Raw genomic sequence first — 25,514 nt, forward strand, 5'->3', positions numbered from 1 at the left:
CAGACATGTTGAACGGTGGTGTGGATTATTTATTAAATCTTTGTGTGTGGGTAGCCATGTTCTGTCCATCTCATCTGTTCTAACAGACAAGTAACTTTTGGCCTGCAATCAGGAGAAACTAGATAAAAGAGAAGGATTTTAGATCTCAAGGGATGTGCCGTTGACCTTGTCCTCCGGAGGTGGTGGTGGGGGGCATCTTTCTTGCTGTGCCCTCTAGAAACAACTCTCTAAATATCCACATGTAACTAATTTTAGGGAATCCGTAGAACCAGATTTTTCTTTACCCGAGTTGAGTGCCTTAGCAGCACTGAAAAGGAAAATCCTTTCATGTGGCCTTTCTTTGCTTAAGTACTTTTGGTCATATCCTCTGAGGCTTAATATCCTTTTGATCTTCCCAATCCAGTTTTAATTTGGTCAGTTGAAATTAGGGAAGGATTTAAAGATAGCACTAATAATGTGGCTTTGGGATCATGTAGATAGGAACCTTTGGTCCTGAATGTACTTTGATGAATTTTTGTTTTGTTTTGGCTTGTCAAATGCTGTCTGGGGGAAATAAACTTCAGTCTGTTTCTTGGTGTCAGTCTGTTTCTTGGTGTTTGCTACGTTTTGCTCTTAAGTAAAACTTCGCATTCTACCAACAAAGGCCCGTGCTTGAGGCAGTGTATGTTTTGTTGCTCTTCTGCAGTAGTATGTCTGGTTTATCATTGAAGATAAAACCTAATGTCATCTCTGTGAGTGTATTGATAGTTGCAGAAGTGTGGATGACATTGGCATAGATGCGTTCTTAACTTATTAAAAATATTTAGAGAGCTGTCATGTAGAGCTGCGCTGTCCTATATGATAGCCTCCAGCTACTGGCACTTGAAGTCTAAACTTAACCATTCAATTCCTTAGATACACAAGTCACATTTCCACTGCTCAGCTGCCGCATGTGGCTAATGTGATATTGACCGTTTGGGCCTGATAATTCTTTGCTGGGGTGGGGTGGGGGCCATCCTATGCCATGTGGAATGTTTAGCAGCATCCCTCACCCCACCTAGTAGAGGCAAGGAGCATCTAGTCACAACAATCAAAAATGTCTGCCTAGATTGTCACATGTCCCCTGAGGAACAAAATCTTCTCTGGGTGAGGATAACTTGCTTATTAGTTCATCCAGTACAGATATAAAACATTTCCATGAACCAAGACAATACTGTTCTAGAATAATCTTCAGCAAAGTTTGGTTGGGGGGCATTTATAGATTAAGCATTTTGAGCTTGAATCAGATTAGTCATCTGGTCCAAAGCCCTGGGAAACTGAGGCACTGAGTATAAAGTTTCGCAGGTGAGGTAAACACAACACCAGGCAAGGTCAGCTCAAGGCAAGATTTATTTAAGGCACTCTCTGGCGAAGTTTCAGGGCTCGGGAGAAGGGGAGCCAGGAAAGTCGTGCTGGGAGGAGGTGGGCACTCTTGGGCGAGGTTCCACGACTAGGAAAGGGGAAGTTGAGGAAGTTGGCGGGGGTCTTTTATCGGGCCAAGGTAGGGCATGGGTCCACGTCCATATATGGTAGGGTATTTGGTGATTGGAGGGTATGGCGTTGGGGGTCCTGATACTTCTGTTTCTTGCTTAGGTATCGGGTTACCTATGGAGATGTGACCTGGGCATACATCATTTTGGTAGGAGAGTCAAGGGTTAAGGAAAAGGGCTGGGGGGATGGAGAGGCTGGACGACTGCGCCCCAGCAGTCATTCCTGTTGTTCATCCTGCATTCCCGGAGCCCCCCGACCCAACATTGAGAGGTTTGGGGTGACTTAACGTCCATAGCATGGATGTATCAATCTAGTTCATGCAGCCTAGAGGACAGACTTCTGATTTTCATATCAACCTATTTCCTCATTCTTATGTTCTCGCACTCAGTGGTGGCTCTGGGGAGGACAGAGTCCTGAGAAATGGGAAGGGCCCAGTCCTGAGCCTCAAAACAGATTCCTTACCTTAACCTTGTGCACCTCTGTTTTACTCCTCCATGACCTGTGGCTTTCTTTAAGGCTGGGGTTGGAGGGGTGTCTGGGACATCTTGTAGACCCACCTTTGCTGTCTCAGAAAGTGGAGCCCTGTTGGGTTTCCCAGTTATATCAGTGCAGAGATTGGGAACATGCTGCTTGGGCCATGGAAGGTTGTAGTCCTGTAAAATTTCCTTTTTGTTAACTGTTAAATTTCTAGTATCTCCTCCATCGGCTTCCATGCAGTGGTCCATGGGCAAACCTTTAAAATGAAATGCCTGGAGGTTTTTGATCTTAAGAGGTCATGAGGAAGCAAGAGAGCCCTGCAGAAAGTTCTAGGGAGGGTGAAGGAATCTCCCTAAGGGTGCTGGTATCCACAGCAAGGGGGGCTGGAAAGTAGGCTTAACTAGGAGAGATCTGGAGGGCAGGCCGGCCTGCAGAGTGACCCAGAGGCCCCAAAATGTGCCCCAGGATCTCATCTCCCTGAATTAATCCTGTATACCTCCTGCACCTCCCCATGACTCTTCTTCAGTGACTGATTTTATTCTCTCCTCTGTTCCAAAGGCTTCAGTGGTTCACTGCTTCCTTTTCACATGTGAAACTTCCTGGCCTTCTTCTACTCAAGGCCCATTTGCTCTTGTATGGAGATCTCCTCTTTTCCTTTGTAAGAGTAAAAACCGGTTTTTATGCACATGAAAGCTTTATTGTTGCTGTGGTTCACAGAATGATTCTGTCTGAGGCTTGGGCTTGGCATTGGTGGAGGCTTTGCTCCAAGCCACTTGATGTTTAAGAAGTCACTCAGGAAGAAGTTTTGTTTCTTTTGTTTGTTTGTTTGTTTGTTTGTTTTTCTTTTAAAGATTTTATTTATTTATTTGACAGAGACATCACAAGTAGGCAGGGAGGCAGGCAGGGCCGGGGAAAGCAGGCTCCCCGCTGAGCAGAGAGCTCAATGCTGGGCTCCATCCCAGGACCCTGAGATCATGACTTGAGCTGAAGGCAGAGACTTAACCCACTGAGCCACCCAGGCGCCCTGAAGTTTTGTTTCTGATGATACTTTGTTGAGTTGGTAGCCCGGATAGCTACTTAAAATCATTATGCAGCTCAAAAGTCAAGGCCCAGGGAACAGGCCAGAAAGAGTGGCAATGAAAGCAGGCGAAGAGCTGTGTGTAAATAAACCCTGTGTGTAACCTTGGGCTGTGGGCCGGTTTGGTTCTGTAACACCGTGGGCCCAGTGAGCTGTGGCCCGGGGTCAAAGGCCAGTATCCTGAGGAGCCAGCTGTCAGAGTTTAGCTGCAAACAAGCTAATGTGTAAACTTGCCTCGAGGTCTTTTCGAGTGGCTTCATTTTCCCAGCCTCACTGAGAAGAAGGGGCTTTATTTCAGGGTTTGCTGACCAGCTGCTGTTCCACTAATGTTTTCCTTTGGGAAACCGGTCTTCTTGAATGTCTCCCCAGTGAAGGGGAAGGTATCCGATTTGGGGACAGCTTTTGATTTCAGTGACGGGAGGGTGGGGACCGGGAGCACTGGGGTCCTGCTGGTCAGTGTGACTGCGGCCACTGTTGTTCACTAGCTCTGCGTCTCCCCTTTGCTCCGCAGACCAACGAGTGGAACAAGAATGATGACCGGCTGCTGCAGGCTGTGGAGAATGGGGATCCCGAGAAGGTGGCCTCCCTGCTGGGCAAGAAGGGGGCCAGTGCCACCAAGCACGACAGCGAGGGCAAGACCGCGTAAGCTCAAAAGATTGGTTGCTAACTGTAGCGATTCTGGCTTCTCGAGAGTGTTCTCTGGAGTCCTTGGGATCCATGAGGGAACTTCACAAATGCCTTGACGGAGACTTTGTGAAATGACTGTCGTCTCCGGTTCCTACCCCTCATGTTAAAATGGGTAGGAGGAGATTTTCAAGTTCCAAATTGCACACTGGGCTTTACCGTCAGTGGCTATGTTTGTTTTCAGGTGTAACCAAAGATTGCACCAGAGACGAAATAGAACCAAGTGATACGTGGGGAAGGAATTCTGTCCGACATTAGAAACAGCATAAAAGAGGGTAATTTTTTCATAGCCCTCAGGCCTTATTATTTATATTGTTACTTCTTTTAAAACCCCTTCCTTAATGTTGATCAGTGATTACATGAGTCGTGTGAATTTTGCATTATACTTTGCCGTTGCTGGTACTCTTGCCTGCCATAATTAGAATTACAGATTTGATTAAGGGGTGTGCGTGTGTGTCTGCGCGTGCGCGCGCGTGTGTGTTTATCTGTATCCGTGCTTACTCTGGTCATACTGTAGAGAGGTCATTGACTTTGTAGCTAAGCCGACTTCTAATCTGGACTTGGTCACTCATGAGTCATGAACTCTTTGAATCTTAATTTATTCAGTTGCAATGGGAGATGATAATATCTAACCACTAGGGTCATTCTGAATATAAAACAAGATCCTGACTTTGGTTAGGCACCTCCAAAAGCAGGTTCTGAGACAAAGATTTGAGTGTGAGCTGTTTCTCTAGCCAGCGCTCCCAGGAGCACACAGGAAGGCCTGAAAGCCCAATGGTTTGTTACTGACGGGCTCGTGCTATGGGCAGCTGGAACCCCATCCTGCTAAGACCTTTGGGAGTCTCTTTTTAGACTCAGAGGAGGGGTTAGCCTCTGGCCTACAGTCTGTTTTTGTAAATAAAGTTTTTTGGGGGGCGCAATAGAGCCAAATCCATTACGTAGCATTGGCCGTGGTTGCTTCTGTCCTGCAAAGGCAGATCGGAGGAGTTAAGGCTTACAAACCTCAGCATACTGACTCTCTGGCCCCTTGCAGAACTAGTGTTCATACCCAGGTTCCAGATATGCCTGAGAGTTACCCAACCCAAGGGGCAAGGAAGCTGGGGTTTCTGTTCCTAATCACTTGTCCCTCCAAGGTGGAGCGCTGCTTCTAGGGCCCATTATGATCGCAGGCGGAACCGTTCCAGGAGATTAGGAAAGGGGCACCTCATAGCTATAGGCACCCTATGTAAAGAGCTGGCGATGGCCCCCAGTAGGAACCTGATCGAGCCAGTTCCCTTTCTTTCCTCTCCTCGATGAGTGGCTTCTTGATCCTGGCAGCTCCTGGCCAAGACTCACGTGGGGTACTTTAAAAACACACTGATGCCACAGGCACTCCAAATGTTCAGAAACATGTCATCCTCAGAGAGGCCTAGGGATCAGTATTTTTCAAAGCATCCCATCCAGTTCAGCCAGAGAGCACCATCATCCAGAGACGAGATTGACTCTAGATTGATTGACAGATAGTGAGAATAAAAGGCAAATTTTCAGGAGAAGATTGAGCCTCACATTTGAAAATTTTGTCAATGAAATGCTCTTCCTGGAACCCGCTGAATCCTGCAGCCTGGACACCAGTTCCGTTGTTGAGGGTCAGTCAGGCTCGGTGATAGTCAAGGGGAAGAGGGAAGTGTTCTCACTCAGACTGGAGTCTGGTTCCCTAGGAGCCAGGCTCATGCTCTCCACTGAAGCCCCAGGTTGAGCTCCTCGCTGTCAGCCTGAGTTTGACTTCCCAACTTTGCAGAGGCCCGTGTCTCGGGTGTGGGGCCCAGGGCCATGTCCTGGTGGATTCTGAGGCGGGAAGCAGGGTGGGCCAATGATCCTATTGAATGAGTTGCCTACTCAACCTTATAATGCTTTGATCTTAACCCTCTTGCAGTCTAGATTGTAATTTCCTTGACGGAAGGGTCTGTTTACCTTATAGCTCATCCCTATAGTGACACCATCTAGCCCCCTGCTCCCCTTACAGATACTCAAAAAAGATTTCTCAAATGCGTTAATTACCCTTTTCCCCAGGAAGCCCCATTTGGAGTCCGGGCTTCTGAGCATCAGAGGCAGAGGCCACACTCCTAAACTTGCTATGAGAGCTTTGGACTCTTGTCTGCTTCTTGTCCCTGGGCTCCTGCTGATCCCAGCTCCCACAGTCTCCTACATCCCTCCGAGAGAGACGGCAGATAGATGTTTCTGATAGTTTTGTCCAAGACAATACTCACAAAAAAGAAAGTGGAAAATTTAGGTTAGCAGCTTAGCCACAAGTGTTAGTAAACTTGTACCTTTTGTTAACAAGATGTTAATTATGGGTCGAGTAGATGGCCAGGTAGTTAATTTCTCTCTCTTGTTGTGGGAAAATATGCATAACATCAACCTTACCATCTTAACCATTTTAAAGTAGTCTTTTCATTGACATTAAGTGCATTCCCAATGTTGTGTGACCATCAACCTTTAGTTCCAGAAATTCTTCATTGTCCCAAAAGGAAACCTTGGGCTCCCGAAGCAGTGACCCTCCTCAGCCTGCCTCCCTTCCCCTGGCAACCACTAATCTGCTTTCTGTCTCTGTGGATTTGCCTATTCCGGAGATTTAATATAAATGGAATCATACTATTGGACCCCTTGGCTGTGGGTTTTTTTTTTTTTTTTTTAACCAAGTGTAAGGTTTTCAGAGTTCATCCTTGCTGTAGCAGAGATCAGTTCTTCATTCTATTATCTTTCTTAAAGATTTTATTCATTTATTTGAGAGAGAGAGAGAGAGAGCACAAGCAGGGAGGAGAGGGAGAATAAGGCTCCCTGCTCAGAGCCCGATGTGGGGCCTGATCTAGGACCCCGAAATCATGACCTGAGCTAAATAAAGGCAGATGCCTAATCTGCTGAGCCACCCAGGCGCCCCATTCTCTTTTCTTTTAATGACAGCAGTGAGTATGACAGACCAAAATCACCCCCTCTGTTTTGCAGATGGTAAAACCAAGGCTCATGGGATCTGCCTCTCCCTGAATTAACTCCAGAACCAGTTCTAAGTTCTACCCTTGCCTTCATAATTACAAGTCTGCTTTTTTCTTTTCTTTTCTTTTCTTTTTTGCTTTGATGACTTCTGTGTAGAAAGAGGAACTATTAAAAAAAGGAAGAGAAGGTCTTTCATTATTTTTTCAGTGGAAGATTTTTCATAAATAATCATCTGTTAACATTTAATTTTTCTGCTTGGCATAGTCCTTATGATGATTAAAGTTGCTAAGTGATAACTGCAAGGGCTGAATTGTCAGAGGCCGCACAGGGTTCAGTCTATCTCGCTTCATAGTTTCATTCAAACGTGGTAGTTCTGGTATCCAGAAGAAGGGGGCGCTGTGGGGTTGGACACCATGCCTCGTGTCCCTTTGGCGGCATGGAATCATGCCTGGCCCAGAGCTCTGTTGTTAACAGGAACCCCAAGCGGTGTTGTTCCCTTGGCTTCTGTCCCCTCACTGCTGGAGGTCTGCACTTCCATGTTTGGGTTAGTCGAATCCATGCATTCCTGCCCGAGTACACCTGTGTCTCCCTCACGTTTGAAGATTTTTCTCGACCTGTGGAGACTTCTTCTTTGTCCTGTCCCGTTCTCGCCACATGCATTGGTTGGGTAGCATGCAGGCTAGTAACTGAGTCCGTGGCAGAGCGAGGCAACGCGTCCCCTCTGCTGAAACTCTTGGCCGCATTGGCCCTGTGGAGTTTGCTGGCTTAGCGTTTGTTTGTGGACATGTATGGAGGGGTTGGCAGCTGTCTCCAAAGGGTAAGGCCAGGCACACACTTGGTTAGGTCCTTGCTTCATTCTCTGCCTACTCCTTTGGGTTTACTCTTTGACTTATCCCCCTGCCTACCCAATTATGCTGGAGGCCTCCTTTCTAACAAGCTTTTGTACTAACCCATTTTATAGTTCTGTTGAGGTAATGGACAATGTTTCTCCCTCTTGCTAGACAACCTTGTCCTGATTTGGGCTTTCCAGCCCCTCCCACTGGCCCTGCCGTGACTCCACTTGCCTCCCACTGCCATTACTCTTGTCCTTGGCCTTCTTCTGGAGGCAGGGCTGTTGGCTCCCTGCCCTCCCCTCCTGTTGGCCCAGGTTTGGTGTCCAGTCCAGAAGGCCTCTGCTCTGATGTTCTCAGTCCCTTTAAAATTTTTCTTCTCTCTGAAATCCTGGAAACTTGATTACAGCTTGACTTATTCTACCAAAAGAATAAGAACAACAGAAAAGGCTGTAGAGCTTTGAAAAACCCCCTTTGTTGTCTGAAAGGGTTGAATCCCTTATAACAGAGTAAGCTCCCTAAAGACAAGAATCTGTCTTGTCAAGAATGATTTTTGTTGTTGTGTTGGGGTCTCCCACAGTTCCTGGCAGAGAAGAGGCATTCAGTCAGTTTTTGTGGAATGTCTTTTTAGCATGACATTTATGGAGAAAACACTCTTTGTAGTGATACCTCATGGATAAATTGATTAGGAGTAGATTAACTTGGGGTTCAAGGGGGAAAGAACTATTCTGGTAGACAGCAGAACCTGAAGCTGCCCTTCTCCCTGCTTCCAGTACAGTTGAAAGAGAAAAATACTCAGCCCTTACTACCTAGAGAACCAGCTAACCCTGGGAAATAATGAGGTGGCAACAGCCGCCATCTTGGTGGACATTCTCCAGAAGCCTCCATAACCCAAAGTCAATGACCAGAAGGGTGGTTTGGTAATTCTTCAGACTTTGAGTTTCTTTCTGCCACATTTCCTTTAGGGAAAGCGAAGAAACTTTGTCTGAAAATTTTTTGCCTCTAAAACTGATCAGAGAGGGGTTTAAAAAAAAAAAAAAGCAATCGAATGACTGGAATTCATTTAGGACTAAGTAAAAGAAGGGTGCTGTTTGGGGCCAGAAGAGAACACAATAGAGCAAGGCAGAGAATTATAGCTGCAGCCTGTGTTTATGGGGTCAGGCTTGGCTTCCCCGACCCATCTGTTCTCTCTCCATGGTGGAGGTGAGGAAGTGGCAGGATATCATTGCCCTAAAAACTCTTACCATAGAACAGCCTAATTGCTTCAAGATGCTTCCCCCCACATTTAGATATGCATTTAATTAAAGTTATGTATGTTTGCCTTAGGAACAACCAGACTAAATATAATCACTGCTGGGACTATGGTATTTGAAGAAATACCACCCAAGGCATGTGTGTATAGACATATATAGGGTGAGGATACGTGGTCCACATTTCAGAAACCTGATCTTTTTGTTTTGAAAGCAAAAATTTGTGCTCGTGTTTTTAGATGACTCCATGGAGCTTAAATATAAAATAGAGGAGGTAGTCTTTGAATTCAAATCAGGACAATAAAGGGTTTCTCTGTCTGGAGGCTAGTTGCACTATTTTCCTGTTTTCTCAGAGCAGGGATACAGCAGTTCCGTCATAGACAGCAAATCATGCTGTCTGGGCTGCCTTCTCCAGCTCTCACAGAGGGCCACCAAACTCATTTACCTAAAACTGCTACATACTTGGTGCCTAACCACAGCCTCCTTCCCTGGGAAGTTGCCTTCCAGGCAAAGTCACCCTAGATCGTTCATAAAACCTATTGGTATCTGACAGAGGGATAAACTGAAGGGTTTAATCGCTCTATTGCATATCCACTTTGCTTCGGGCCACATAGATTTTTGAAGGTGATAAAACTTCTGTTCCTACCTGCCACTGTGCCCAAATGTTTGTTCAATTAACCTACCAGTTGGGAGGTACTTACTCCCTTTCCTGCATGTTCTAAACTCTTGTAAGCATACACAAAAGAAGGAAGAAAAATCACCTTAGCCCACAAAATACGTAGCATCTACGAGAAGGTAAGACAAGTGTCGGAGAAGACAAGACGAGTGAAAACATGGGACAATGATTAGGTGTCGAACTGCAAAATACTAACTGCAAGGGGTTCGATCTGGGGAGAGCCGGTGCCTCACCGCAGTAGCCCAGAAACATTTCCTGCCTGAGGTGCGATGTCAGGCGGCCTTGAGAAGTGGACGGGGCGGACTGCGGTGGGTATGGGGTCTAGGAGGACAGTGTAGGTGTTGATCATAGAGTGAATAGAGCCTTTCCCACATTGAAAACGAAAGCAGTGACATCACAATTACGGTTTCCTTCCCTTCTCTAAGAGCTTATTGGAGTTTCAGTGCCATCAGAATCACCGGGACAGCTTTGGAAATGCTAATGTGACCCTCAAACACACCTATGTGAGAGGTGGGGGGTTCAGAAGGTATGGAGTTTTTTAAGGCACCCAGGTGACTGAGAACTCCTGTTGTAACATTCCACACTGAGACCCTAGGTTCCATAGCCCCCAGCTTCCTGACAGGCTTTACCCAGTGGTGGGTTCCAGGTGGGCTGGGGAAGGCCCAGGGAGCCATGGTGGTCCCCACCCCACCTCCCACTCTCAGCAGGCACACGTGTACATATACGTATACGTATACGTAATGCTTGTGCGCAAAATAAAATGACAAATTTGGGCTTAAGGTCAATTATGTTAAAGTAACATAAGACACCGGGTTTTTTTTTAAAGAGAAATAGTATATTGTATGTTAAAGCTGAGCAGATCTTAATGCAGAATTGTGCTTTGAAAGGAAGACTTGAAACCACAGTAGTGCGAATTGATGAGAATAGACTTGAAAATTAAGAATTACATTGATAGGGGTGCCCGGCAGGCTCAGTTGGCAGAGCATATGATGTCAGGGTTTGGAGGTCGGGCCCCAAGCTGGGTGTAGAGATTACTTAAAAATCTTAAAAAAAAAAAAAAAAAAAAAAACCCTCCAACGTTGATCAGGAATGGGTAGGATCACAGGATTTTTCAGTTTAAACCTTTCTGAAGCTGGGTTAAGGATATTGAGAGTGAAGGACTTCAGACACACAAATGGGTCATTGTGGCTCAAGGTTGAGGGAGTCTGGCTTTTTCTCTTCCTTCCATTTCTCCGGCCATATCCTCCTCTGGCTGGATGACCCCCACACTCAGAGGTCAGGAGAGCCTGGGAAATGTGGTTCTGTGTGATAGAGAGCAGAGCAGGGGCGGATGGGCATGGATTCAGTGCATGCAGTGACTTCTGCTCATTCTAAACCTGAGAGAGAAAGAGAGAGAGAGAGAGAGAGAGGTGGTGTTGGGGGGGCCCTCCTGGAGCAGGAGGTTCTCATGCTGACAGCAGCCAGGCACCTTACAGTCGGAGGCCTGTAAGATCCCTTGGCAAGTGCCCGGCCTTGAGAAACACTTGCACTTTCTCACCTGGGGTCCTGAAATTCGCACTTTCCAAAATCCCCCAACCCCCAACCACCACTCATCCACCAAGCCATGGTACCATTCAAGGCCCAGTTTTATGAAGCCTTTCCTAATTTCCAAAGTGGCTGAGCTTGCTCTCACTGTTGCCCCCTTAAACCTCCAGGGATATGATGGGTCTTGGTTACCTCTGTACATATCTTATCCCTGTTGTTAGACTATCAGGGTTAGAGCCCAATCTTATCCAATTAAAAGAAAGGAGATGTTATTAACCATGTTAATATTGCATGTCCCACTGCCCGGCTAGGGACTTTTCTGTGTGTCATTCTTTCAAAAAAACTGTTCATTCCTTCACCATTTTAAAGACCCTGTCAGTTTCCCATAGGTTTTTCTTGTACGATGCTCTCAGTCACCCTGGTGTACTTTATGAGCAGAGAGTGTGGGTCAGAAAGCTTTGGGAATTAGTGCAAATCACCCCCATTCTAGGCTCTAGGTTCTAGAGTCTGGGGATCTTTCATGAATGTAAGAGACAAATCATTGTCCTAATGGAGATTTCATAATGCCCAAGTGCTATTTCCAGACCACATTTATGAAACCAAACAATCCTGCAGGAAAAAGAACCAATGCCCAGCTTAAATGTCATGGAGTTTCTTAGCTCTGAGTATGTGGTCTTTCATCTCAGTACTGCCGCCTCCCCAACCACCCCGTGCCTCTCTGCCTTGTCCCCAGGAGAGCTCTGTCCCTGAAGCCCCACTGCTGATCCCGTTTGCACATGGTAAGCACTTAAAGGACAGTAATCCTATTTTTACACCCTTTATTTTCTTTATGCCAATCACCTTTTATTATATCTATCTGAAACATCGAGCGAGAGAAGGCAGCCAGTGTTTGCTTTCCTCAAACTTTCTGCCACATCAATTGCTAACAGAGGCGGTGAGCAGGTCCCTGCCGGAGCTGCTTCTGAAATGGCTGGGAGCCACATGGTGGCACTCCCCTGCCTGCAGGCGTTTGTCTCTGTTGCCTGTAGAGTTGATCTCTGGGATTGGGTAGAATTCTGATTTTCAAGGCTTTTATAACTAGATGCTCTTAGATAGTCCTGCCTTCCTAACCCTCAGATTATAATCTGAAATGGAGATCCAGATCTTGTAGGATTAAGGATTATCCCCCCGTAGTACCTAGTGTGAGTTAAGTCTCATTTGATCATAGGGACCAGATGAGTAAACAGAGGCCAGTGAATTTGAGTCCGTTCACTGTGCCATATTTGAGAATGGCAGAGTAGAGACCCAAACCAAAGAACACTGAAAAAAAGAGTTCACACTTCTTCCTGTCATGCAGATGTTCTAAAAATGGAATATGTCTCAGAATCACCTGGGAAGAACTTCTTAAAACATACCGCTGCCTCCACCCCAGGGTCTGGACAGGATCCTAAGAATCTGTATTTCTAACACATACATCAGGTGATGTGATCCTGCTGTTTTGCGGACCACGCTCTGAGAATCACAGTATGATACGATGTTGGGAGACAAAATCAAACTTCTCATAACCTAAGTTTTGAGATTACAACCTGAGAAAAACACTGTCATGCCAGCTTATGTGTGTGCCTTGGTTTAAGGAAACACAGCAACTTCAGATTAGAAAAGCAAATTCAAAACTAAAGGTTTGCATTATCAAAAAAAAAAAAAATCACATCTACGTGCCATGAAAATTGCAACAGGCAAGACCAAGTCTGTGCCTGCGTGGAAGGTGCGGTCAGCTGGGGCAGATGACGCGTGCTTCTTTAATGTAATACCAGGTGCGCAGAAGGAAATGAAGGGGCCAGAGGCCACATTGAATCAGCTTGGAAAAGGAGGGCCTCTTTGAGCAGACCCCTTCCCCAGAACGGATTGCTGAGTGGAATCAGAGGTCAGGCCATGCACTTTCCTGGAACTGGTGTTCCTGGGGAGGGAACAGCAAGGTGCAAAGGCCCTGAGTTGTGAGAGCGTTTGATGTGCCCAGTAAACAGGGGGAGAGCTACAAGGCGAGGTCAGAGTGGAAGCCAGACCCCCTCAGGTAAAGCCTGGAGGGTCAGGGGAAGGACTTGGAATGACATCCTTATTCTGAATAACTTAGCTTCCTTGATTTAATATGACTTAATATCCTTTCTTCCCCCTCCAGAAATAGGTCTCACCAAAAGAACGCAATTAAAGGATAGGTGATTTTTAGGTGTTTGGGAGATGCTGAAGCGCTCTAGGATGATGGAAAGCTGGTTATTATTGCCATGAAATGTTTCTGAACCTCACTGACCATAGCAACTTCTCTCTGGAAAATAAAGGGTTTTTTTTTTTTTTTTTTGGTTTGTTTGTTTCTTTTTTTATTATGTTCAGTTAGCCACTGTATAGTACATCATTAGTTTTTGATGTGTTCAGTGATTCATTAGCTCTGCACATAACACCCAGTGCTCATCACATCATGTGCCCTCCTCAATACCCATCACCCTGCTCCCCCCCGGTCCCCACAAAACCAGTTGGTTTCCGAGGGTCCATAGTCTCTCATGGTTCGTCTCCCTCTCTGATTTCTCCCCCTTCAGATTCTCCTCCCTTCACCTATGGTCCTCCGTGCTATTCCTTAACATTCCACGTATCAGTGAAACCATCTGCTGATCGTCTTTCTCTGCTTGACTTATTTCACTCAGCATAATCCCCTCCAGTTCCATCCATATCAGTGCACATAGTGGGTATTCAGCCTTTCTGATGGCTGCATAATATTCCATTGTATATATGGACCACATGGAAATAAAGGGTTTTAAAAGGAAAGAAGGAGATATGTGTTTATTCTAGAGAAACTGCTCTTCAAGCCAGGGCTGAGAATTCAAGTCCTGCTCTTTTACATATTTTTACTAACCTCTCTGAGCCTCAGTGTCACCATCTGGGAAATGAGGATGTTGGATCAGCCTATCCTTCTGGAACCTCCTAACCCTCTGGACTCTGGATGTGGCTCTTGCCGGTACCGTTTGCTGTGTGGTTATTTCTTTGTGTGGGCATGAGGGTTTGTTTGCTTGACTTGAGGAGTGAGAGTTAGTTGCAGAGGCAGTGGGAGGGGTGGGAGGGCTGAATGAGATGGCCAGCCTGTTGCATTCTTTTTTTTTTTTTTTAAAGATTTTATTTATTTATTTGACACTCAGAGATCACAAGTAGGCAGAGAGGCAGGCAGAGAGAGAGAGGAAGGGAAGCAGGTTCCCTGCTGAGCAGAGAGCCTGATGTGGGGCTCTATCCCAGGACCCTGGGATCATGACCTGAGCCGAAGGCAGAGGCTTTAACCCACTGAGCCACCCAAGTGCCCCAGCCTGTTGCATTCTTGACCTGTCAGCCCCTTTGGGATCGGGAGCTGGGGTTGCAGTGAAGGGCAGCAGTTGGGTTTGAGAGAAGTTCTCTATGAATGAGTACACTGAAAAAAATTGGAGTTGTTCTAAAAGGAGGCTTGTGAGTTTGTATTTCCTCCAAATATATGTTTCAGCTGGCAGTCAGAAACCAGAAGAATTGTTTATTACTCTGGAAGATAGAAGGAACTTTCCAGGCCATCACTCATGGGCTTCTGCAGAGCAACAGCTCAAATCCTCTTCGGGTTAAGAGCCTGGAGAAATATTTCAGTCTTGTTCCGAGGCATTTATTTATTTCGGGAAGGTTTGCACAACTCGCTGAGTGCTTTTGTAGGAAATGGAAGCTCCGTGGCGGGCTCTGTTTGCTTCAGCGCTGAGACTGCTTTCCCAGCCGTCCGGGAGCACGCACAACCCGAATCTGCCCCACTGAGGAGACCGTATTTGCTTTTTTGATCAAATACTTCTTTTTTTCTTTTTTTTTTTAAAGGATCAACATTGTTTTTCATTATTTTTAAATTTTCATTCATTTATTTATTTTTTTTAAGATTTTATTTATTTATTTGACAGACAGAGATCACAGGTGGACAGAGAAGCAGGCAGAGAGAGAGGGTTCCCCGCTGAGCAGAGAACCCATGCGGGGCTCGATCCCAGGACTCTGAGATCAGGACCTGAGCCGAAGGCAAGGCTTAACCCACTGAGCCACCCAGGCGCCCCTCAACATTGTTTTTTTAAAGAGCAGTGTTTAAAAATTGCAGTGTTTCCCACATTGCCCATGATTTAACATGGTGTGATTACCCCACACGGTGATACCGTGCCGGCCGTAGGGGCAGAATGCCTCGGTTAGTTCCCCTGCTTTGTAGTGCTGGGACTTGGGGCAAGTTACCAAACTCCTCTGTGCTAACGTTTCCAAGTCCTTCTTGGGAGAAATGGGGATAATCGTTATCCTTCCCTTGGGCTGGCTGAGGGATGTAATGCGTTAAAGCAGAACTCGTTGTGGAGGCCAGAGAGATCGGGAGTCACCAAACTCATAAGCACAGAAACCTTGGGAACTTTCCAAGTGACAAATGCAGAGAAATTCCTGGTATCAGTAAGCAGCAAAGGGATCAAAGTGGTATTATGTAAGTCTTCAGGCTGCTCTGTGTGTGCTCCTTTCAGTTACTTCTCTGTGCAATGGCCCAGTGGAGTTGTAGAAGCAACGCTGAACATTCCCTATTACAATGAAACTTAAAAGAGTGTAGATTCCTTTTTTTTGTGGAACATACCCCACAAGATTGGTTTTAAGCCCAAGGGGATTGTGCCTTCCCAAGAGCTTTGAAACAACGGGCAGTGTGGCAAAAATGGTAGTGTGAGGTTCTTAACTTGTCCTCCACTGGGAATGGGGGTTCTCCAACTTGAATGTGCAGGTGGATCAGCTGGCAAGTTGTAAAACACGGCTCTGGATTCAGGAGACGTGGCGTGGGGCCTGGGAGCCTACATTTCTAATGAGATCCTGGTCTGTGAACTTGACTCTGAGTAGCTCAGACTTAGGCTCTTGGAGAGCCTACCCTGTTGTGTCCCTGGGCAGTGACGAGTGTCCCTGTCACCGGGCTGAGAGGGGTGGGGGTCAGAGGAGCAGGTAGAAAACTTTTATACCCTTTCTTCCTCTTTCACTGAATTCTTGACCGGTCTGAAGAGAGAAACAAGCCAATAAAATCTCTCTCCTAGGATATATAGAGCCTTGAATGATGTTTCTTGTCTTCAAAAAGAAAGACCACACCTATTTTTAATGAGGAGTAAAAGTCCACGTGGAGATAATGCCAAAGGATATTCTGAATTTGTTCTGCGTTTACTCTTTTATATTCCTCTAAGGAGAAATTTCAGCTGATAATTAACTGAAATAACTACTTCAAAGGGTTCATTAAGAAAGACTTAAACGTTGCTTCTCTGGAAAATTTAGGTTGTAATTAAATTCCCATCTCTTAAATTAAAATTTGCCAGGCAATAGCAAGTCTTGGCTGGAATGCAGAAAGATTGGAGCCCTCCTGTATCGTTGCTGGCATTGTAAAATGGTGTTTCTGCTTTACAAACTAGTCAGGGGCTTCTCAGGTCAGTGCGGGTGCCACAGGGCCAGCAGTTCCACTCCAAGGTATATACCCTCTGGTGTCTACACAAATGCTTGCACAGGAAAGCTCTAGAGGTACGGATACATCGTAAACGATAAGTAGAAACAACCCAAATGTCCATAACCATCAAATCGATAAAGAACATATGACCTGTCCATACAATGGAATATTTTTAAGAAAGGGATGAAGTAGAGATACATGCTACAACATGGATGAGCCTCGAAAATATGCCAAACATAAAACAAGCCAGACATAAAAGGGCACCTATTGTATATGATTCTGTCTTGGTGAAATGTCCAGAACAGGCAGATCCATAGAGCCAGAAGGTAGCTTAGTGATTGCCAGGCTTGGGGGGACATGGGAACAGGAAGTGACTCCTAATGGGCATATGGATTTATTTAGGGCAGTGAGAATGTTCTGGAATTAGATAGTAATGATGGTTGCACAACTCTGTGAATATACCGCAAACAACTGAATTGCACATTCTAAAATGGTGAATTTTATGATATATGAATTATATTTCAATAAAAAGATTAAAAGCGACTCATGTTGTTTTCTCTGTCTTTAATTTGTTTTAAGAGAATTATATTTTAGCATTATACGTTTTTTTTTATGGTTTATCAGAGTTTCTTAACCTGGGCCCTGTCGATATTTTGACATATTGACATTATTAGCATTTTGGACTAGATAATTGTCTTTGGGAGCTGTCCTGTGCATCGTAGGAGGTTTCGCAGCATCTCTGGCCTTTACACATCAGATGCCAGTAGAATACGCCCACCACCTACCACCCACCCCACGAATGATCAAAAATATCTCCAGATGTTGCCTGATGTCCCTTCGGTAGGGCAGAGTCACCCCCAGTAAGAACCACTGGCTTCTCTTTAGAGAAACCCCATGAGAAAGCCCATGAGGGCTTTGTTTATTTGCCATGTGTTTCTCATGCTCAGCACACTGTCTGGCACATAAATACCCTGGTATCATAGTATAAATATATGAGTGAGTTGATTTATTTAGCTATAGGAGTACTTACAAAAATATACAAATCTGGAAATATGAAAATTATCCGATACTTGGGTTAGCTCCAAGGCCTGAGAATTAACTTTGTCGAGACTGTTTTGGCGTGAGAGGGTGGCGTTTATCACCTATACTACTTTGCCTCCCCCAGCCTCCCCCAGATCTGCAAACTCTCTTTGGAGGTGTTTTCCATTACCAGCCATCCAGGACCCAGGACATTAGAGGCTGCGATCCAAGCTCTTCATGAGTTGTGTGCTGACTGGGGGCACCATCTTCTCCCTAAGCCTTCGGTAACCCCTAGATGCCCACCTGCAATCCAGACAGGGCGGCCCCCAACCCACTAGTCACCTGGATGGCCGCCACCCAGGACGCCTCCATTTATCAGTCACTGGGTAAGAAAAGAAACCTACTCACTGTCATTTACAAATCCGGGTTCTGCCAGTGACTAATCATGTTTTTCCACCCAACTGAACCCAACTTCCCCCTTGAGTATCTTATTAAAAATTGGCCCTGCTTTTTGTTCCCATTCAGAGGCTAAATGCTAATGACTCGCTGCTGCCAAATCCTGTTTTGTGGATTATCACTTCCGTGAAAGGTGCCAGAATGTTAGCAGCTCAAGTGTGAGCTTCAGACAAAGCTGGTCTTTGGATGGCTTTTTTTGTCGTCTACAACTTTGTTCCTGAGTTTTCATTCATTGGAGAGGCATATCAGTTTTATTCTTTCCCTTTCCTTCTTTATTTCCTAAGCAGTGCTGGTTCTGATTTAACTTCTAGCCCATCTTTTCTAGAGCATTGAAACAAATCCTTTTATGAAGCAACACATCCTGGACTCTTAGCCTTGCCTTTTGCTGATGAGGCCCTAGCAAGTGGTGGTTTGCGGGGCAGGGTGGGGGGAGGAGGGAGGGGGCAATTTACCATGTGCTTCGTATTTTGCTAAGTGCTCTTCCTTGTAAGTCATTGATCCGTCACAGCCCATTTTACAGATGTGGAAACTGAGTTATGGAGACCTCTTGCCCAAGATCACATGCTAATAAATGGCAAAGCACAGACTGAAACCCACTCAGTTTGAGTCCTTAAATATTACATGTCTTACCTCCCCAGTATCCCATTTTTTGGTTATACTTTCTCATCTGACTACATATATTTGTCATTCCTCTAAGCTCTAGGAAAGCTGTAATGTTAGAAGGTTTGTTTAACTTTCAAAATCATGGCTATAAGGAGATTCTGAAGTTAAAAACTTTAAAATGACTGGTTGTCCAAACTAAATACGCAACAATAACAGCGATGTCATTTTCCCATCTTACCCTTCTGTATAGTGGCATTTACTCCACTCCTGATTAAGAACTTCTTTCTAGGGACAGAGATGGGGAATGAGAGAAAGAAGACAGGGCTCTGTCTTCCAGCCGCTTTCTCTCTAAGGAGGATTAAACACAATGGCACAACTCTTTTTGCTGGTAGTTGGTTGCTGTTCAAGGGTAAGGCAACTAGTTCTTAGTGCTCCCGTGTATAAGAGATGGGTTGCTGGGAGGTTGCTGACAAAGTCATGTCATTGCCTCATCTGTGCCTTATTTCTCTTGCATTTTTACAGTTTACATAAAAACAGGACAAAAGCTAAGGGCACCTGGCTAGCTTAGTGGGTAGAGCATGTGACTGTTGATCTTGGTGAAGGTTAGTGGGGAGAGCATGCGACTGTTGATCTTGGTGAAGGTTGTGAGTTCGAGCCCTGTGTTGGGCATAGAGATTACTAATAAAACTAAAAACTAAAAAATAAAAACTAAGTACAATGGTCATTTTGGTCATTTTGGTTTTCTTTTATGTGGTAGTTGGTTTAGCAAACTCACGTTATAGACCCTATGTCCCAAGTCAGGTAGTAAAATGAGTTTCTGACAAATTCTGTGGCAGCGACACATTAGATAAGAGGGACATTATTTTAAGGAGTTAGAGTGGTCAACGGATACCAAAATAGCTACATGTCTTGATGGTTGTATTTCCTCTTTCTGAATGTAGTTCACAGATTATTTTATAGTGCAGTAGAGTAGTAGATACAGTTAGTATATACTGTGTAGAGTACCATACAGTATATAAACAGAGTGTAGAATATAGCATATGGTATTGAAGATTTTACTAAACCTTTTTTTGCTTCCAACTCACTACTGAAGAACCATGTTATTCCACAGTGTATTGCATAGAACTTATGAAAGCATTCTCAATTTGAGAACCTAGTTGTAGCCCGTACAACTATATGTGCTCATATATATTGTGGATAGTCTTTCAAGACCAAATCCAGTTTAAAATCTCAATTTTAGCATTTCTTGATCACACGGTGGGGTATTCTGGACTGCATGTGGTGTTCATTTAAGTCCATTGTTTTCCTGATCCTTCCAGAGCTGTATTTTTGAATCTTTTAAACGGATTTCTACTTTGGCCTGACACTATATCCGAAAACTCTTTTGAAGTCCCATATCATATTCTGTATAATTAATGTGATTTGGCACATTCTCCCATCAAAGCTTTTTAGCCAAAATGCCCGACTCTCTTAAGTAGTGAATTACCTGTGGGATAAAACCTTTTTCAAAAAGCTGTAGTTTGCCCCTGTAAATATTTAATCAAATAATGTCCAGAGGAACGTAACAGTTCACCCTGTGGATGGTCACACACAGAATACCCTGGTGTCAGTGGTGTCCTCTAAGGTCCCAATAAGAAGGAGCCCCCTCAGGTAGGATCATGGATGACCCTTTAAGAAAGGAAGTATTTACAAAATTGTGGTCAGGGTTAAATCAGCAGGGTTGGGAAAGGAACTTTGAGCCGGTAACAGTGGGAATCTGTTCCAGCATTCTCCCCCCTCCTTCGGGCCCCTCTCCCCCCACGTGAAGGGACCGAGAGTACGAGAGAGAGAGAGAGAGAGAGAGAGAGAAAGAAGTTCCCAAAACCAAGAGAGAGCTACAGCTTCAGGGCAACTGGCCCCCAGAGCTGTGAATTTCATAGTCTTGAGAGCCAGTGTGTGTGGCCTGGCAGGGAAGGAGCAGAGAGGATAATGCCCTGAACTCTCCCTTCTCATCCTCCTATCTCTCATAAGTGCCTCCCATTAGTGGAACCCAACCAGAAGCCAGAGGATAAGGCAGCCCATTGAACGCAGTCCATAAAAGGAGTGCTTCCGGGGCCACTGACCCAGGGGGTAAAGGCGGAGGGCAGATCTGGAGAGGCAAACAGATGATGCACAGCATTAGTAAATATTCCCTAAGAGCAAACTTACATGTTGTGTTTCTTGGCTTTGTGCGCATTTCCTGGAAATACGTACTCAGGATGATGATCCATAGTGGAATTCTTTGTCTGGAAAAATGAATTAGAAACTTCTGGCTAAAGTGATCAATTCTTCCCTTTCCTGCTTTTCATGCCCATCCCCTTTGTCTGAGAAACACCTTGAAATCATGATATATTTAGTTGAATCACAACAATTAAGAATGATTTTACTAGCTAAAAACATCATGCAGTATAAAATTACAAACATGAATAGCTGTCCTTACATAATCTATTTCTAATTATTAGTACTTTGTTCATTTTATCTATAGAGGGGTGAGTGCTGAAATTTTGGGTCAAATATATGGGGATAGAGTGGTGAAAGCATCTCATTATTCTGTTTTCTCAGTAGGACACAGTAGTCTGCAGGAGAATAGATGGAGGGTTCCCAGAATAGAGGGAAAAAAGTCACTCCCTGATCCAGACTGTAATGAGAGACAGTACAATGAAGCCATGCACACACACACACAATTTATTAAATCATATGCAGTGAAACCTTAACTAACTGGATCCCTCAGTAAAATGTGTTACAGCCATCAAAGATGGGTATAAGGACTTTTATTTTAAAAAGAAATGTCTAAGAAAGGTTCTGCCTATGATTGAATTTTGAGCCCAACTTCCTAGCACCTCAGTTCTCCTGCCTTCTTACAATTCTTGTTACAATTCTTGACCTTCTAAATAAAGATCCTGAACCCTACATCTGTGGAATAGTATTGCACCTTCGTCAGATCCCCTCTATCAATGTATAGCAGAAACGTACAGTCATGCTTCCTCATCACATGTCTCTGTAATTTCAACCCCCTGGGAATATTGTATGCAACCCAGTGACACTCCAGGAAGCCTCAGAGTAGGAAAAATACAAATAACACATGCGCAGGGGGGTTAGTAACTAGAAGGGACCCGTGGAGAGCTTTCGGGAGTGCTGGCAGGAGATACCAGGAGGACTTCTGGGTCTCTGGCCGTGTCTGTGTCCTTATGAAAATAAAATGGGTATATTCCATTTGTGAAAATGAGCAGGCCCTATAATTGTGATATGTGACGTTTTCTTTACATATGTTGTACTTTAATCGGACGTTACATATCTGTACACATGTATGTATATATTGTATGTGTGCATGCTAATTACTAATCCTGGTACTTTTATCTCTAGCATAGGATAGGGCTGTCTTGCTCAGGTAGTTGATTTAGTTCTCCCCTGGTCATAGAAGATGGCAGAGTGAACATCTTAGAAGCAAACATACAGACATGAAGAAAAGAAGAGAAATATTAATGAATATTAGGGATTAATAATCTGGGGCATGGGCATGCAGATTAAGAGCCTTAAGAGGGTGAGATCAATAATTGAGGTTCTTAATGGTGACTTCATGTCCTCCAGGGCATGTAACATACATGTTACATGTTACATACACTGTTACTTATGCTAAAAAAATTTTAGAAACGTTCCAGCCAGATCAGTTAAAAGAAACTTTGCCTGAAGGTGACTTACTATAAATTAGGTTAGCCCAACAATGCTGAAACAAGGGTTTCACTGTACTGCCTTCTAGGGAGGTTTTTTGGTTGAGTTGTATTTAACCAGGAGTTCCATGAAAACAAGTTACCACAGTCCCACGTCCCTCCGTATGATCAAAGTTGGACTGTACTGTGGAATCATCCACGAAGTCGATTTGGCTGGAAGGAAACATGACACACAAATTGCTACACAAATGCAGAAATGGTTGGTGTGATTAGAGCCAACGAAGTTAAGGTTGTTAGAGCTGGAGGAAGTAGCAGATATCACCTGACGTAATCCCAGCACTTGATAATGAAGGAAATTTAGAGTCAGAGAGTCAAGTTGACTTCCCCAAGATACATAGCTAAGGTATGGCTGATCTGCAACCAGACCTGATGTGTCCTCTTTGCTGATCTGCCCACCTTCACTCAGCCTCATGCTTCAGAGCAGAGGCATGGGGTCAAGAAGATTGGGGTTCTGCGTTAGTGTAGGTCATGGATTTGCAATTTGGGTGAGACTGTGGGCCCCAGTTAAAGGTCCTGTCCCAAATACAACCTTAACGGTGTTAACTCACAGGTAAAATGCTGCATGACAAGTATCCTGAGAAAGTAACTCCCACAAATAGAACTGAGACAGGGGAAGAAGTGGAAGGTTCATTAACCTCCTTCTATAGGGAGGAGATCTTCCCAAGGTTTTGGCCTTCTCACCTCTGAGTCCGAATGCCCAGTGGAATTGTCCTTTACTTCTGCCTGTAGAAGTGCTCTTCACCCTTGGGGTCCTCAGGGATGATTGGTGTGGCATTACGATGCAATCCCTTCACTAAATGGTGAGTCTGTACATGCCGAGCATGGTTTGAACCCCCAAGTATCAGTGAATACTGGAGCCCAATTATGGGCTTTCCTTTATGCGGTTTCCACCTGACTGAGTACAGACACCTGCCATCTAATGGACACAGTGACAGGACTCACCTCCAAAGGCTATTATGAGAAGGAAAAGAGATGATGTGTAAAAATGAGAAGGTGGTTGGTACATACTAGCCACTAACAAAAGTTGTGTACAACTGCCATTATTCAGCTACAGCACGACAGTGGATTTGACACTGATGTTGTCCAAGGACTGTGATCATTGTTCTGCTTAGGTTTCTCTTTATAGAGTACGTTACTTAGAAATAATGGCTTTGGTGAAAGCACTAGACAACAGAAAAAAGTTGATAAATTACTTATTGTTTAGGAATTGACTCTAATTTGGGCTCTTATGTTTCTTAAAGAGATGAATTATATAGTAGAATCTCATCTCTTTCAAGCCTGGTCTGTAGGTTGGAAAACCTAAGATCTAGCTCCTGTTCCCTTACTTAATAAAAAGGGTCACTGAGCAAATTATCAGACCCCTTGGAGCCTCAAGTTTCCTCATCTTTAAAGCGAGGTTGCTAATAATACCTCCTCACTGGGTGGTTGTGGAGCTCAGGTGAGAGAAAGTGTACATGAAGAGGCAAAAAGTATTATTGGGGTTGGACTCCCGAGAGTGGAGATCTTAAGGCGATTGTGTTTACCTCTCTTCCAGCTTTCATCTTGCCGCTACGAAAGGGCATGTGGAATGCCTCAGGGTCATGATGACACATGGCGTGGACGTGACTGCCCAAGATGCTGCCGGTATGTGGTCTTTATCTCTTAAACCAACAGGCCAGCACAATAGTAGGTATCACAAAGGTGAGACACGTTCATGGTGGAGAATTTCCAGTCTGCAGATACGCCAAAAGAAGAACCTAGGATCACCGCTAATGACTAAGCTCTGACGTGGTTTCATCATTTGTGCCTTTACAAGTGTTTCCATCTTGTATGTGGTCAGCCAGTTAGAAACTATATGCTTCTTATTCTGTGTTTTAAAATATCATTTTCTTTGATTATATGTATGGACAATATTTTGTAATTTTTATTCTTTACAAATCATCGTATGAGGTGATGAAATGTGGTGTGTTGCTTAGGAGCTCATTTGGTCAGCCAGCTGAGGTGAGCTCTGGATAGAAGCCATGGTCTTCCTCTGGACCAGCTGCCCCATATCTCCTCACCCCTTAACGTGCTTCAGTGCCTATGAGTCACCGGGGAGGGCAGGAGTAAACCCCCACACATATATACCCACACTCTCTCTCTTCTGAGATTCAGATTCCATTGTCAAGGTTGCTAGCCAACTGGGATTTTTTATAAAGCTTCCCAGGTGATTCTAATGTGAAGCCAGTGTTGCTCTATGATGAACAAGGCAAATGGAGAGAGAAGAAAGTGTAGTCATGTCTTCTATGAACATTGTTCTACAAGAAGGAGCCCCTGGTGTCTTCAGCCTGGGGTTCTGCCCCTGCTGGCTAGATCAAAGCGCCTACTGATGGCTTTTCATTTCTCTATTGTACTTCAAAACCTCTGCCTTCTGACAGGCCTTTGTTAGTTTTTACTGGAACATGAAATCAGTCTATTTCCATAGTCTTTATCTAGGCTTTGCATTCATCAGTAAAGGATCCCTTCTCCCTCACCCCCAACACACTGGCCACCTCAGAGTAATCATTTGGAAGGGGGAGGTCAGTCATGTGTTGTGAGAAGGCTGGTAATACTCAAAATATGGTTGGAGGACTTTGTTTTAGAATTATTTTCAAAAAGTCTGTGGCATTACTTTTTTTTTTTTTTTTTTTTTCCCAAATCTCAGTGTCAGGGGATCTTTATCCTTTGAGAACAGATCTGTTTTTTTAGGACAGGCTAAAAGCCACTTAAAGTCAAGTCAGGTAACTGAGGTATCAAACTGGTAAAACCATTTTTGGTCAAAAATAGAGAGTGATTGAAGCAACAGAGTGATTTTCCTGAGCAGTACCACAGAAAGCTCCAAACAAAACAAAACAAAAAAACCCCAAAACCAAAAACAAACCACCCAGAAAACCTTTGAGAGTTGTCAATACCAATGAAAGAATGGTTTCCTTAAGTAACTACCTGAAGGGAGATGCTGATTTATGTTGCACTGATTAAAGTCGTCCTTAATTTTGTTTGTTTTTAAAGTTAATTGTTATAACCTTAAAAGTCATGCTATGTATAGGCAAGGGCAGTGTGATCGCCTAAGTACCCTTGATGAGAAGTATATCATTGTAAGTAGATGGAGTTTTCCTAATCTAAAGGAATTAGTTTGAGTGAATAAATCAGAGCTATAATACAGATTCGTTTAATTGCATTGGATGTTAAAAAATAAATTAGGGTGACCTGGGTGGAACAGATGGTTAGGCATTGGA

General features: G+C 44.4%; 1 protein-coding gene across 7 annotated transcripts in view; it reads left to right on the top strand.

Moving 5' to 3' along the window:
- RAI14 (retinoic acid induced 14) overlaps window positions 1–25,514 on the top strand; it is a 144,483-nt gene that overhangs the window by 87,120 nt on the left and 31,849 nt on the right. For 4 of the 7 annotated variants that reach the window (XM_004738051.3, XM_004738050.3, XM_004738049.3 and 1 more), the window contains exons 1-3: window positions 3,302–3,444; window positions 3,576–3,706; window positions 23,816–23,904. In XM_004738051.3, the coding sequence (XP_004738108.2) occupies window positions 3,391–3,444; window positions 3,576–3,706; window positions 23,816–23,904 (274 nt within the window). In that variant the 5' untranslated portion in view covers window positions 3,302–3,390. Of the gene's footprint in view, window positions 1–3,301; window positions 3,445–3,575; window positions 3,707–23,815; window positions 23,905–25,514 lie in introns of those variants that run through there. The other 3 variants (XM_013052040.2, XM_004738048.3, XM_045079458.1) reach the window with 1 other exon arrangement.

This window comes from Mustela putorius, unplaced genomic scaffold (genome assembly GCF_011764305.1).
Source record: "Mustela putorius furo isolate JIRA1106 unplaced genomic scaffold, ASM1176430v1.1 tig00000407_pilon_pilon_pilon, whole genome shotgun sequence".
NCBI lineage: Eukaryota > Metazoa > Chordata > Mammalia > Carnivora > Mustelidae > Mustela > Mustela putorius.